The sequence below is a fragment of the Pygocentrus nattereri genome, chromosome 3 (assembly GCF_015220715.1).
Source record: "Pygocentrus nattereri isolate fPygNat1 chromosome 3, fPygNat1.pri, whole genome shotgun sequence".
Taxonomy (NCBI): Eukaryota; Metazoa; Chordata; class Actinopteri; order Characiformes; family Serrasalmidae; genus Pygocentrus; species Pygocentrus nattereri.
The window spans coordinates 49,004,542-49,019,668 of record NC_051213.1 but is presented as its reverse complement, the minus strand read 5'-3'; the positions used below and the strand labels follow the sequence as shown (position 1 = coordinate 49,019,668).

Here is a 15,127-nt window from a genome sequence, read left to right as displayed (position 1 = left end):
GTGCTTTTTTATCTCTCTGGACGTTTCCTCTTTATAAAGGCTATGAGATATTAATATGAGATATTAATTTTATTAGCTCGAACTTGTTAACATGAAGTGCGCCTTTGGCTAGTCTACAGTGGAGCTAATCGAGACCTTTTTGTTGAACGTTGTAATGTTTTTAGCATTAGCGCCGCAATAAATGGCCCGTTTATTTCTGCCTTAAGTGTCTTTGTGTTTGATAACGCCAGCATTGCTACAGCCAGTGGATCGTAACCAGATGTCTGGATTGAAATGAGCATTTTTAGTGGCTTAAATGAAGAACGTCTCTTCGGGTTTGGGAACGGAGCAGCTGGAGAGGTGCCATTCTACACTGAAGAAGGTTGAATTTTAGTAACCAGAGAAAAGGTGTCGGCGTCTCAGAGCTACCGTACTTCATTTTACATTTGCATACAGGGCGATTCCTAAAGATTCTTCCGATTTCAAAGCGCCATGTTCTTAAAACTGTGAGGCACCGAGGAACCAATCACAATCCAATTGTAAGAGGGGGTCATGGAGTTTCTGACTGGCTCCCTTCAGTCTGAGAGGAGATGAGCCCCCTGAGCAGAAAGTAAGAGTGAATCCGTCACAACTGTGCAATGTGATGCTCGTCGGCAGTGAAGCTCCAACAGAGAGCGTTCGTCATTGGTTCCACAGCGATGGACGATCTCCGAAATCATCTCTTATCATATTTCATGTTGGCTGCAGTTTTATAAAAACAATAAGCCACGAGAGGCTGTGCATTTCTGTGATTTTATCACAGGAAAAGGAATTTTAGGCACGACGTGAAGCACCATTTACCAATCCCCCCTCTGTGTGTTTTGTATTGGATACTTTTTAAAAAAGTACAACAGGTGGTATTAATCATAATATAGCACTGATATTTCTTGTGTAAATCTCACTCCCAACAGCATAATATATCATTAAAAAAACCTGGAAAAAATGGTCTAAAATGTCTCAGAACAGAATCCTTCACTTAACCTATAATGCAGTTATGGCAACTGGAATTTGGGGGGAGGCACATACCTGAAACCCTTTCTCCTTCCAGGAAAGTCCACTAACTTAACTCCTTTGCCTTCAGGCCTGCTCCTCTTATATGTTCAACATACAGGTTAAAAAAGAAGGGCAACAATGGACATCCATGTCTAGCTCTAAATTCCCAACTTTACCTTCTGTTTCCCATGATGAAGTTCTTGCAGTCCCCACCACAACCCAATCTCCTCCTTGTCCCTCAGTCCTACCACAGCTACAGTGGGGGTCGGGGGGCAGCCTTCTAGCTCCAGGCAGAAGCCATCCAGAAGCCACCCAGCCCCCCTTCAAATAGTCTCCTCTCATACTACCACCACATGTTGAAGGCACAGTCTGAACTCTCAAACTGTTATTATTATTAAGTGCCGTCAAGTTGTTTCCAACTCCTGGTGACCATATGGATGGACTGCCTCCATCCTTCTTGCAGCTGGCTGTCCTCTTTTACCTTTAACTGTTCCAAGCAAAGTTGAATTGTTCAATGAATTATCATGTGTCCATGATATGTCCAATAAGAGGTTCACTTTGGTTATCTGGGCTTCGAGTGAGAGGTGAGGCCTGATTTGGTCAAAGATCCATTTGTTGTGTTTGCAAAGTACTACTGATCATCTTTACCAACAGCAAAGATCACAGGCATCGACATTTTCCCTCTCATTTTCCTGCTTCCACATCCACAAAAAAACACTGAAAAGACTAAACAACCTAAACAATTCTGGTATTTGTTTGAAGATGTTTGCAAGTCTTCACTCATGCCTGTGTTGTTTTGTTGTTAGTACCTGATCCAAGTAGGCAAAAGATGTCCACCATGTTTACGTCTAAATCTTCACCATCAATGGTAAAGTTAGTGGTGCTTCCTGAGGTCATGGTCTTTGTTTTCTCCATATTGTGCCAAAGTCCCATTTTTTTTCCCAGGTTTCCTTGTAGGAGGTTATTGACACCAGTATTAAATCCTCAATTACCTTCCTTCAGGCCTGCTTTTGCTGATGTGGAACTAGTCTGTGCATTTTGTGTCATGATGGTGGCTTGTTGATCACTGTAAAGGTTCCTCATTAGAACAGCAGGATGCTCTGCTATGCCTACTCCACCCATTAGTTTGGACTCCCCCCAATTACACACCACCAGCGCTAGGAGGGCTGCTTCTTCCAAGTCAAGTAAAGCGCCACTGCATCTCTTCAAACGTCTGGACAGTTGCACCTTTTGAAAGCTTTATAAGAACGTACTATAAAAATACAACACATTGACTTCCTGTTTGAAATCCTTGGCTTTTTCCTTTATCCAGCATACATCCGCAATGACATTTCCTGAATGCTGCTTGCACTTTCTCTTACAATTCATGTCTTTAGTCTGCATTTAATGAGCATATATTTACTGTCATTTGAAATCAAATCAAATTTATTTGTAGCGCTTTTTACAACTGATGTCATCACAAAGCAGCTTCAAAGAATTCCAGAAAAGACAGAGTTTTAACATAAATGTAAAACCCCCAGGTGAGCAAGCCAGGGGCGATGGTAGCAAGAAGAACCTCCCTCAGAACTGAGGAAGAAACCTGGAGGAACCAAGGCTCACCAAGGGGGGACCCATCCTTCCCTCTGGTCAGATTACCTACAAGTGATTATACTACTAATATTAATAGCATGGCCAGTGAGTGGTTTTCCAGATTTGTTGGCGTAAATTGTTTAGCACACTAACCACTCTTGGAAAAATTTCTGTTGCAGTGTTATCAATTTGTGCAGCTTTCTTTTATGGCAGTGAGCTGCCTTCTATCCCTGAAGGTTCTTCTGTGGAGCTGACAGCAACAAGCTTCAATTGAGAGTGCAGTGCCAACACTTGGTATTTATAAAGAAATCCAGTCCTTTATGTCAAATGTTGCTTTGTAAATTACCCTCAAACAGGCACTTCAGTCTGAAATGAGTTAATACGGCCAACAGTGGAACAGTCCATTTCCTCATACCATTATACTCAGGAACAATTCATGCACACAAGTCTTATCTGTGGTACTGACACAGGTGGCACTCGTGTGCGTTAACCTTTTCTAGATCACTGTACTAGTGTAATGGCACTCTTCATTTTTTAGGTATCAAATCTTCCAGCTATACTATTACATAATACACCGTCAGAAAGTTGATCAGTTTAGAGATCTGCAAGTCAGGCAGAAATAAACTCCTCCATTCTGGCCTACGTTACTCTGTGTGAGTACATACAATTATTCTTATTGATCGGGAAGAACTCTCAACCTTTCAAATGAGATCAAGATCATGACATACCTCACCCTTAGGGGAAGTACACTGGCATATAGTTCCTGGAGCAGATTTAGTTGATAATGCTTTTAGCAACTCAGCCTCTACTGTACTGAAAATGCTATGCCCTAAACTGTCAGTTAACCTCTGTAGGACTCTGTGGGAATCAAAAATCCAACTGTCATTCCCATTATCTTCCTCCCCTTTAGGGGAATTGCAGTCCTGTTTTGCTGGGTGTGGTTACACTGGAGCCGATTTAGTTGATAATGCTAAATCGAATATGAAACAGTAAGACATTTTTAGATTTCTATTTTAGAGGTATGTGATGAAAATCAAAGGAAGGATAAGAAACAATAGGAAGGGAAAAAAAAAAAAAATCACACAGTTGGCAAAAGAATCTCATAACTAGCTGCCATCAAATCAGCTACTTGTTACGATGCAGCTGGTACCATTACTCTACATAGGTTGTTGTTTTTACAGTACTCGTGACAGATCTAGACAGTTTTACCTGGGCAAAGCTGGGGAGGGCGGGGAGTTTTGGCAGGGTGGTAATGTGCGAGGTGGAAGCCAATGACATTACAGAAATTTCGGGCTGGCATGTGGGGCAGCCAGTTAGTTTTCAGGCACAGCACTGGCCACTCCAACCACCCCTTTAAACTGGTCATGACAGCACTTATTATGTACTTAGTAAAATTCCTCACATTGTAGGAATACCTGCATTCCTTTTCTGAGAACCATTGCTTCCCTATCAGATAAAACTGTTTGGTTGCTTCAAGAATGCATAAGGAGGGATCACAACATGCATAAGTTTTACAGGTGCTCGTGTAAATGTGTCATGGTTGTGGAAAGTTGATTGGACATCAGAATTAGAGTTATTGGAAGTTACTGGTATCACACTTGCCTTTATGTATGTTTATGGCATGAGTAGACCTGTTGGACTTGAAGACGTTTCTGTGAAGTTCCTCTGCTATCCGGTACTTCAGCGTAAGATCAGATGACTCACACAGTTACTTTCAGTTTAGTTAGCTCAGCAGAGTCAAAGCGAAGAGTATTCAAGACTGCAAAGGCTTGAGGAATAAGAAGAAGAAGAGCACATCTGAGAAGAAGGATTTTGGATCAAGCACTCCAATGGCTTCCATGCTATCCATGCAGATCCAGTGTCCAGTGTGTCTGAACACTTTAAGGGATCCGGTGTGTCTTCCATGCGAACACTCCTACTGTCGGGTTTGCCTCACCCGTCACTTGGCCGTGAGTGCTGATGAAAGCACCTGTCCAGAGTGCCGGACTCCCTTCAGCAGGGCTGATATTAGGGTCAACCGAACATTGAGGAACATTGTTGATGCTGCCAGAGTCCATCTGGAGGAGCACAAAGCCCTCAGAGACAGAGCAATGACCATTCTGACCGGACAAACCCAGAACGCCACAGACAAATGTCCCGACCACATGGAGACGCTCAGGCTATACTGTGAGACGGATCAGAAACCTATCTGTGTGGTCTGCAGAGATGACCGAAGACATCAGGGGCACAGGGTCAAAACCCTGAAAGATGCGCTCCAGGCCAAAAAGGTAATAACAGTCCATTTAAACCTCTCAAATCTTTCAATTGACTGAGAAATTGTAACTGTAGAACGGACTCGGTTTATATCACAATACCTACATTTAGAGTCGGTTATTCATTCAGCCTAACGAGAAACTGTAGAACGGACTCGGTTTATATCACAATACCTACATTTAGAGTCGGTTATTCATTCAGCCTAACGAGAAACTGTAGAACGGACTCGGTTTATATCACAATACCTACATTTAGAGTCGGTTATTCATTCAGCCTAACGAGAAACTGTAGAACGGACTCGGTTTATATCACAATACCTACATTTAGAGTCGGTTATTCATTCAGCCTAACGAGAAACTGTAGAACGGACTCGGTTTATATCACAATACCTACATTTAGAGTCGGTTATTCATTCAGCCTAACGAGAAACTGTAGAACGGACTCGGTTTATATCACAATACCTACATTTAGAGTCGGTTATTCATTCAGCCTAACGAGAAACTGTAGAACGGACTCGGTTTATATCACAATACCTACATTTAGAGTCGGTTATTCATTCAGCCTAACGAGAAACTGTAGAACGGACTCGGTTTATATCACAATACCTACATTTAGAGTCGGTTATTCATTCAGCCTAACGAGAAACTGTAGAACGGACTCGGTTTATATCACAATACCTACATTTAGAGTCGGTTATTCATTCAGCCTAACGAGAAACTGTAGAACGGACTCGGTTTATATCACAATACCTACATTTAGAGTCGGTTATTCATTCAGCCTAACGAGAAACTGTAGAACGGACTCGGTTTATATCACAATACCTACATTTAGAGTCGGTTATTCATTCAGCCTAACGAGAAACTGTAGAACGGACTCGGTTTATATCACAATACCTACATTTAGAGTCGGTTATTCATTCAGCCTAACGAGAAACTGTAGAACGGACTCGGTTTATATCACAATACCTACATTTAGAGTCGGTTATTCATTCAGCCTAACGAGAAACTGTAGAACGGACTCGGTTTATATCACAATACCTATATTTAGAGTCGGTTATTCATTCAGCCTAACGAGAAACTGTAGAACGGACTCGGTTTATATCACAATACCTACATTTAGAGTCGGTTATTCATTCAGCCTAACGAGAAACTGTAGAACGGACTCGGTTTATATCACAATACCTACATTTAGAGTCGGTTATTCATTCAGCCTAACGAGAAACTGTAGAACGGACTCGGTTTATATCACAATACCTACATTTAGAGTCGGTTATTCATTCAGCCTAACGAGAAACTGTAGAACGGACTCGGTTTATATCACAATACCTACATTTAGAGTCGGTTATTCATTCAGTCTAACGAGAAACTGTAGAACGGACTCGGTTTATATCACAATACCTACATTTAGAGTCGGTTATTCATTCAGTCTAACGAGAAACTGTAGAACGGACTCGGTTTATATCACAATACCTACATTTAGAGTCGGTTATTCATTCAGCCTAACGAGAAACTGTAGAACGGACTCGGTTTATATCACAATACCTACATTTAGAGTCGGTTATTCATTCAGCCTAACGAGAAACTGTAGAACGGACTCGGTTTATATCACAATACCTACATTTAGAGTCGGTTATTCATTCAGCCTAACGAGAAACTGTAGAACGGACTCGGTTTATATCACAATACCTACATTTAGAGTCGGTTATTCATTCAGCCTAACGAGAAACTGTAGAACGGACTCGGTTTATATCACAATACCTACATTTAGAGCCGGTTATTCATTCAGCCTAACGAGAAACTGTAGAACGGACTCGGTTTATATCACAATACCTACATTTAGAGTCGGTTATTCATTCAGCCTAATGAGAAACTGTAGAACGGACTCGGTTTATATCACAATACCTACATTTAGAGTCGGTTATTCATTCAGTCTAATGAGAAACTGTAGAACGGACTCGGTTTATATCACAATACCTATATTTAGAGCCGGTTATTCATTCAGCCTAATGAGAAACTGTAGAACGGACTCGGTTTATATCACAATACCTACATTTAGAGTCGGTTATTCATTCAGTCTAATGAGAAACTGTAGAACGGACTCGGTTTATATCACGATACCTACATTTAGAGCCGGTTATTCATTCAGCCTAATGAGAAACTGTAGAACGGACTCGGTTTATATCACAATACCTACATTTAGAGCCGGTTATTCATTCAGCCTAATGAGAAACTGTAGAACGGACTCGGTTTATATCACAATACCTACATTTAGAGTCGGTTATTCATTCAGTCTAACGAGAAACTGTAGAACGGACTCGGTTTATATCACAATACCTACATTTAGAGCCGGTTATTCATTCAGCCTAACGAGAAACTGTAGAACGGACTCGGTTTATATCACAATACCTACATTTAGAGTCGGTTATTCATTCAGCCTAACGAGAAACTGTAGAACGGACTCGGTTTATATCACAATACCTACATTTAGAGTCGGTTATTCATTCAGCCTAACGAGAAACTGTAGAACGGACTCGGTTTATATCACAATACCTACATTTAGAGTCGGTTATTCATTCAGCCTAACGAGAAACTGTAGAACGGACTCGGTTTATATCACAATACCTTCATTTAGAGTCGGTTATTCATTCAGTCTAACGAGAAACTGTAGAACGGACTCGGTTTATATCAAAATACCTACATTTAGAGCCGGTTATTAATTCAGTCTAACGAGAAACTGTAGAACGGACTCGGTTTATATCAAAATACCTACATTTAGAGCCGGTTATTAATTCAGTCTAACGAGAAACTGTAGAACGGACTCGGTTTATATCAAAATACCTACATTTAGAGTCGGTTATTCATTCAGCCTAACGAGAAACTGTAGAACGGACTCGGTTTATATCACAATACCTACATTTAGAGTCGGTTATTCATTCAGCCTAACGAGAAACTGTAGAACGGACTCGGTTTATATCACAATACCTACATTTAGAGCCGGTTATTCATTCAGTCTAACGAGAAACTGTAGAACGGACTCGGTTTATATCACAATACCTACATTTAGAGTCGGTTATTCATTCAGCCTAACGAGAAACTGTAGAACGGACTCGGTTTATATCACAATACCTACATTTAGAGCCGGTTATTCATTCAGTCTAATGAGAAACTGTAGAACGGACTCGGTTTATATCACAATACCTACATTTAGAGCCGGTTATTAATTCAGTCTAACGAGAAACTGTAGAACGGACTCGGTTTATATCACAATACCTACATTTAGAGTCAGTTATTCATTCAGCCTAATGAGAAACTGTAGAACAGACTCGGTTTATATCACAATACCTACATTTAGAATAACTTATTTATTTTGTATTTTATTTTTGTAGCAAAACATTTATGTGAATGGAAACCATGGTGTGTTGAACTGTTGTGTAACACAAGGGTTTTCAGAGCCTGAAAAAGGTTAAAATACATGAAAATACATGTTTAATACTTGAAAATACGTCTTTTAACATCTTCCATTTTTGTGTACACCAAGCTGCATTTGTGTAGAATCTATTGTGTGCACTGCCTTTTTAATACGGCAGCATTATTGCTGATTAAACCAGTAAGGAACTAGGTAATGGCCATTAAAATGAGATCAGAAACCAACTACCAACAAATCTGCTCTTAGCTGGGTATTTCAGCAGGGCGGTTTACTGGATTTGCTTTGCTAACCACCTTGATATTTTGATGAATCCTTCAGGAGAAGGCAGCTGAGAAGTTGGAAACTTTGTTCACTGAAAACGAGAAGCTGGTTGAGTTGATTGGCGACCAGGTTGACGAGATATTAAAAACAAGGGTAGGTGAAAAACTAATCTACTTGACCTCAGGGTTTTTTACTTAAATCTAAAATATTGTATATGTTTTTTTGTGTTTTTTTTAATGCAGGAGAGGTTGAAGGCGCTGACAGACCAGATTACCGAGCAGTTTGCACAAATGTGCCAGTTTCTGAAAGATAAAGAGGTGGAGATAAAGGCACTGCTGGAGGAGGAGGAGGATAAGCTTTTACGGGTTATGGAGGTAAATTTGTTTAGGATGGAGGAAATGTTGACAGAAGTGAGAGTGAATCAAGGACTTCTAATGTCGGCCCTGGAGACGGACCAACCCTCCCAGTTCCTGCAGGTTAGACATTTATTTTCATCGTACTACAAAAGTGACATCTGGACTTGTATCTAAAGAGACTGAATTCATGTACATGCTGCAGTTAAGAGTTCTAGAAGTATTGTCTCCATTGTTATGTATAGCAGTGGCCAGTTAACCTGCAGAGCCTGTTAACATTCACTGAAAATAGTCTGCCGAATGTCGTGTACCGTTTATGTGACACTTGTCCATCAGAGCTGTACTTAGCAGCTGAGACAGTGACAGTGGGTCTGGTTAGGCCCGTCAGGCACAGTTTTAAAATGCCTCAAATCATATTTAATGAACGGATACTGCTTGATTTCATTGGCAAATCATTCATGACATTTTTTTTTGTGGAGTCCCACAAGGTTCCGTTTTAGGGCCTTTATTTTTCTATATGTTACCTGTAGCTGACGCCAACAAGAGACACACTATCATTTTCCATTCCTTCTGAAAAACAAGTCTAAATAACCTCACACCTACATACCAACCAGAGTCTGTTAGTTTATGATCTTAGATCTGTAGATACTGACCAAACACCTTCCATAAGATACAGAAAACGTGAAGAGACGCTTTCTGTAATTCTCCTTCTAAACTGAGATCAATTCACCTTTTATTAGACACTCAAACATAGTCCTCACGTGTAATAAAAATTTGGAAATACATCTCTTTAATTTAGCTTTTAATTAAAATCCTGCCCCTCCTTTGGTATCCTTTTCATTATTTGATCGATGTCATTCCTTATGATTTTAATAAATACTCTTCCATTTATTTCGTTTTCTCCTTATTGCTGTTGTCAGAACAAAACCAAAAATCTCAGAAATGATAACTTTACAAAAGAAGGAAAAAAAACTTACTTTTAATGTCATTGGGACCCGACTTTGTAAAAAGTCATTTTCTGCCATTTATTTTGGTTCATTCATCATGAACTTTACACACAATGTTAAGAACAGCAGACATTTTCAAATTATTGAAAAATGTCAAAAATGCAGATATGAGGTTTTGTTCTGACAACAGCAAAATATTGATGTTACCAAACACTAACTATAATGGAATAAAATCAAACTTCAGTTACTTAAATTTCCATACATTTCTGTTGCCAATATTGTAAAAAAAATCTAGAAACAAAGTTCTTCTTCTTCTTATTATTATTATTATTATTATTATTATTATTATTATTATTATTATTATTATTATTATTATTATTATACATGATTGAGAGGATTTTAACAGTTTGTAAAATTACATTTTCCTATAAAGAGGAAACGCATTTCCCTTCTCGGATGGTAGATTCAACAATAAGAAACATATGAAATGGTGACAAAGAGGCCAATTTTGCTTATTGTCTCCTTTAAATCAATTTTGATTACAAATTTTTCCACCCTCATTCTTTTCTACCTACAGTGGTGGGCCGAGAGTGGACAGTCTCTTGTTGGGGAAACTGCAGCAGCAGGAAGAATGTTAGTATACTAGAAGCATCAAAGTAAATTGATAATAAAATTCTATAATCAGAAATTAACTAAAAATGTCCGATGTTTTAATAGATGGTCACCAGCGGAGGATGTCAGTGTTACGTGTGACTCACTGTTTCTCGGCCCTTATGAGACTCACCTGCAGTTCTTTGTGTGGAAAGAGATGCTCACCTCCATCCAACCAGGTGAGGGCTTGACAATGAGTCTAAAAATGTCTTAATATACACCAAAAGTGTATAAATAGTATATAAAGTGTATAGCTTTTCAAAAAATTTCACATCTAGCCAGTTGCCAGATTTTATTAAAGGTTCTACATTTGGGATAATGCCAAATGCCATGCATTTTTTTTACGTCTGCACTCTTTCTGTAGGCCCTCTAGTGGCCATTCTGCAGACCAAATAAAAATCAACTATATTTTTCATGAATACAGTCAAATAAAATATTTATGACTGAAATGTGAGATGTAGAGCTGCTAGTGAGCAATGTGGGACCCTCTCCACAAAGGCAGCCTTCATATCTTCATATCTTGCTTGCTCACCTTCCAGCTCACTTCTGTTTTTTTTAATCACACACATTTCCACTGAAATATCCATCAATCATACTGAAGAAAACGTGTGTAGTTCAGCATCAACATTCATTTATGTGAAAAAGGGTTTTAAATCGCATTTAGGCCAAAAGAGTTTCAGTATGTCCTTTTAACAACAGTTAAACTGTCAAATCATCATTCAGGCAAAATCTGCTCTTTATACCAAGGAAGACATTTTGATGAACAGGAAACTAAATGTTGAAGCTAAATGTACCCGAAGGACTAGCCAAGAGTAACTGTATGATCATTAAATCCTTGCAGGGATTTTACTTACGGAATTAAAAAGCAGAAGTGGAAATCAAACATTGCGGGAAACATTCAAAAAGTGTTCCCAAACTTTCAGTGGGCAGTGTATTTATTTGTGCTCTCAAACATTTGGATGCCAAAAAGCGTCCTTTGGAGCAACATCATAGCACAGTTGTCACCAACCCTGATCCTGGAGTTACACCTTACAGCAGAGCCTTCAGCAAATGAAACTCTTTCCCAAGTCCCTGATTGGCTGGATCAGATGCAATAGGATAAGTTAGTTGTGGGATAGATTAACAGATACAGCTTGGAACTTAACTCTGCAAAAAAGCTGATCTCCAGGAGGAGAGGTGGTTACCACTGCCATAGAAGAATACTTTAGTTCCACTTTGGTGTCCAATCTTATCTGCAAACCGTCTGTGGTTTTGCAGGTTTTCATTCCAAGAAGCAGGAGGTCACCTGATGAAATGCTTGAAGACTGAGACAAGCTGATTAAATAAGTAGAATCATCTCCAGCTTCTTTGGAGTGAAAACCTGTAGCACATCAGCCCTTTGCAGATAAGATTGGACACCACTGCCTAAAGCAGTGGCGTTCACACCACTTGGAGTGTGGACTGTATGGAACTCCTTGAGGAACCGTTTGGAAACTAGTGTTTCAGGGAGTTTAGTTCCAACCTGTATCTAATAAGCTACCCCACCAACAAACTTAATGATCCCACCAATCAAGGGCTGGAACAGATGTGGTAGATTGTGGTAGGAATTAGATTCTGCAGGAGGGTAGATCTCCAAAACCAAGGTTGTTGACCACTGTTCCATCTGCTGCAAAGAACCATTTTAATGTTTGACACCATAAATAAATACATTCTGCATCAAACGTTTGAGAACAGCTTTCAAAAGTTTTCCAGACATGTTTGATTTCCTCCAATTGTTGATTTGGGTTGGTGAACACATTTGGGTTGCTTCAGTAAAGCAGCGGTTTTCAAATGGAGCCCCAGATGGTCCACATTTTTGCTTCAACCCAACTGACGACAAATAGAAATAAAATCTGGACCACTTGGGAAACCTTAGGGCCAGTTTAAGAACCTCTCCTGTGAAGAATCGTTCAATGGATGGCTCTTGAAAGTCAAAGTGAATAAGAAATCAGCACGTTTTCCTTCCATAGAGTGATGGTCTCAGGGAGGGTATCTTGTCAAGCTGAGTGTTTCTTATCAGGGGGAAATTACATGATGAAACATTTTATTATTGGTTAATATCTTCTAATTATCTTCTATTTGTCTCCTGTAAGTGCCTCATCACCACGCTATGGAGACCAAAGGCGATCAAAATGTGAAAGTTACTCCCAGTGGGCTGAGCGTCCAGTGCAAGAAGGGCTCGGTGAAGAAGAACAAGCACGGCTTACCATGGCTGAAGACGGAGTCGTCGTTCAGGACGGGGCAGTACTACTGGGAAGTGGAGGTGGGGCAGAAGCTGGACTGGGAGATCGGGGTCTGTGGCTGTGAATCAGATAAAGCCAGCAAAGACACAATGCTGTGCTTCAACTCGGACTTCAGCTACCACATCCAGCAGTCCGGACGTTTGGACAAAAGGCCAATGCGTATTTTAACGCGCCCTAGAAAGATAGGCGTGTATCTGGACTGCGAGAGGAAGCAGGTTTCCTTTTACAACGCTGACAGTATGACTCTCATCGAGACAGCAATGTTGTCGAGGTCATTTCCCTTTTCTCTCTGCGTCTCTCCCGGGCAGTACCTGAACGGAAAGAACAGCGACCCACTCACAGTTTGTTGGTACTGAGACCAATACATCTCGCAGCACTTTAGCTAGAACGCTTATGATGGAGCTTATAGTAATTTTTAAATGTAATCACTGGTTACATTTTGTGTTGAAATGTGTTCTGTGTGTCTACACTCTTAAAAAGATGGTTCTTCAAGGCTTCTTCAGTAAGGAAAATAGTTCTATATAGAAACATGAACACTCAAAGAACCCTTTGCAAGACATAAGGATTCTTTTCATCATGGAAGCGTTCTACAGATTGACACAGAACCTTTTTGTAAAGGGTTCTATATAGCACCAAAAGGGGTTCTTCTACTGTTATGGTGTCAAGCTTGTAACAATAGCAGAACCCTTTTGGGTTTTGCTACATATTAAGTAAATAAACTTTGACTATACAGAACCTTTTTCAAAAAGGTTCCACATAAAACCTTCTGAAAAGGGTTCTGTATAGCACCACATAGTGTTCTTCTGTTGTTACTTTGTAAATCTTGTAAAAATAGCATAACCCTTTTTCAAAAAGGTTCTACACAGAACCATCTTTAGTACGTTTATGCACATTCCATCAATATGAAGAACACTTCCATGATGCAAAGAACCCTGTAATCTTGCACAAGGTTCTTTGAGTGTTCATGGTTCTATACAGAACCATTTTCTTTGCTAAAAACTCTTGAAGAGCTGCCTTTTTTGAAGAGCGCTCATATTAAGACTGAGGATATTGCTTATGAAACTTGGTTATGATCATAAAATAAAGTGTTTAAGTTCAAAGTACAAAATTCATGTCAATGTGTTTTAGTTTGTCGAGCAAGTATAATAAATATATTCTATTTCTTAAAGAAAATGTAATTGAAGTTTTTTTTTTTTTTTAATTGTGCAGAACAATTTAACACATTTTGGCTGCTAATAATCTTTTTAATGTGACCAACACCCGAAAGTAGTGTCAACATTAATAAGCATGCTCTGAAACTGACCTGCCAAAAGGACAGTGCTGCACATGGCACACTCATCCAGAGTCAACAGTAACAGCCGCTAGCCCAAAGCTAGCCGACACAGCTGACAGCTGAGCTCATCATCCAGAACGCGTTGGCGCTCACTGTGGAAGGGCATGTTATCCAGCCACGGCCACTTCTCTTGCTCTTTGGGGTCTTTAAACTTTCCATTCAGGCTTTTCTTTGACACAACAGCTACATTCTTCCTAAATCTAGTGCCTTCTAATTTTGTTTGTACTGAAACGTCACCCCATGTTTGACATCCGTTACTGCACTGTCCCACCACTGAAATCCTCCGTCAATGCTGTCGTCCGCCTTTCCTCTTGGCAGCATGCAATTATTACGAATGTCAAGTTGGATTGACGCAAAAGTTGCATGAATTCTGACCTGGCTGCTCAGTCGTATCGCCACATATCGGATACGCATAAATGCATTTTTAAAACATATTTAACAGTTAAACCTTTGGCCATTTTCATTTATTGGAAAAATATATTTCATAAATACATTAAGGACATCAGGGATAATATTGTGACGCTCATTGTCCATTTTATCAGCTCCACTTACTGTATAGCTGCACTCTGTAGTTCTACAGTTACTGTCTGTAGTCCATCTGTTTCTCTGATACTCTGTTACCCTGTTCTTCAGTGGTCAGGACCCATAGGCCACTCACTGTAGCATTGTTTGTAGAACATTGTACAGTACTGTCAGAGCCTTTCCCCGCTTGCAAATTTGGTGAGGGGGATGTTTGCAATCATCTTGAACCACTTGGTTTAAGGGTTAAATTTAGAATACTGAGAAAAACGTATGCTAGATTAAATTTCTGGGCAAGGCCTGGACTAACACAGCCAGAAAATCCCTCTTGTGTGAACATTTGCTGCCAGCTGTCTGGAGGACATCAGCTGGACCAGAGAGATTCTGAATGCACCTTTTCTGCTTGCGAGTGGCGAGAGACATTAAGGCCCAGTCCCATTTCTGATTTTGACCCCTACCCCTTGTTTTCGAGTGTCACCCTAACCCCTTGTTACTGAGCTACAGGGCAGTGGTTGAGATCTTCTCTCTGAAATGAGACCCTCT

General features: G+C 40.0%; 2 protein-coding genes across 4 annotated transcripts in view; both read left to right on the top strand.

Annotated features, from left to right (window-relative positions):
- Nucleotides 1-200, top strand: part of LOC108437469 (histone-lysine N-methyltransferase ASH1L) — a 41,224-nt gene extending 41,024 nt beyond the window's left edge. For all 3 annotated transcript variants that reach the window (XM_017714571.2, XM_017714570.2, XM_017714572.2), the window contains exon 17: nt 1-200. This exon is cut by the window's left edge and continues 614 nt beyond it. The gene's annotated coding sequence lies outside the window, so the exon portion shown is untranslated.
- A 4,029-nt stretch (nt 201-4,229) lies between these two features.
- Nucleotides 4,230-13,210, top strand: LOC108437455 (zinc-binding protein A33-like). The gene is made up of 6 exons (XM_017714550.2): nt 4,230-4,847; nt 8,578-8,673; nt 8,763-8,996; nt 10,398-10,453; nt 10,538-10,650; nt 12,583-13,210. The coding sequence occupies exons 1-6, from the start codon at nt 4,410-4,412 to the stop codon at nt 13,086-13,088; spliced, it is 1,443 nt and encodes a 480-aa protein (XP_017570039.2). The 5' UTR covers nt 4,230-4,409; the 3' UTR covers nt 13,089-13,210.
- Nucleotides 13,211-15,127: the final 1,917 nt, after the last annotated feature.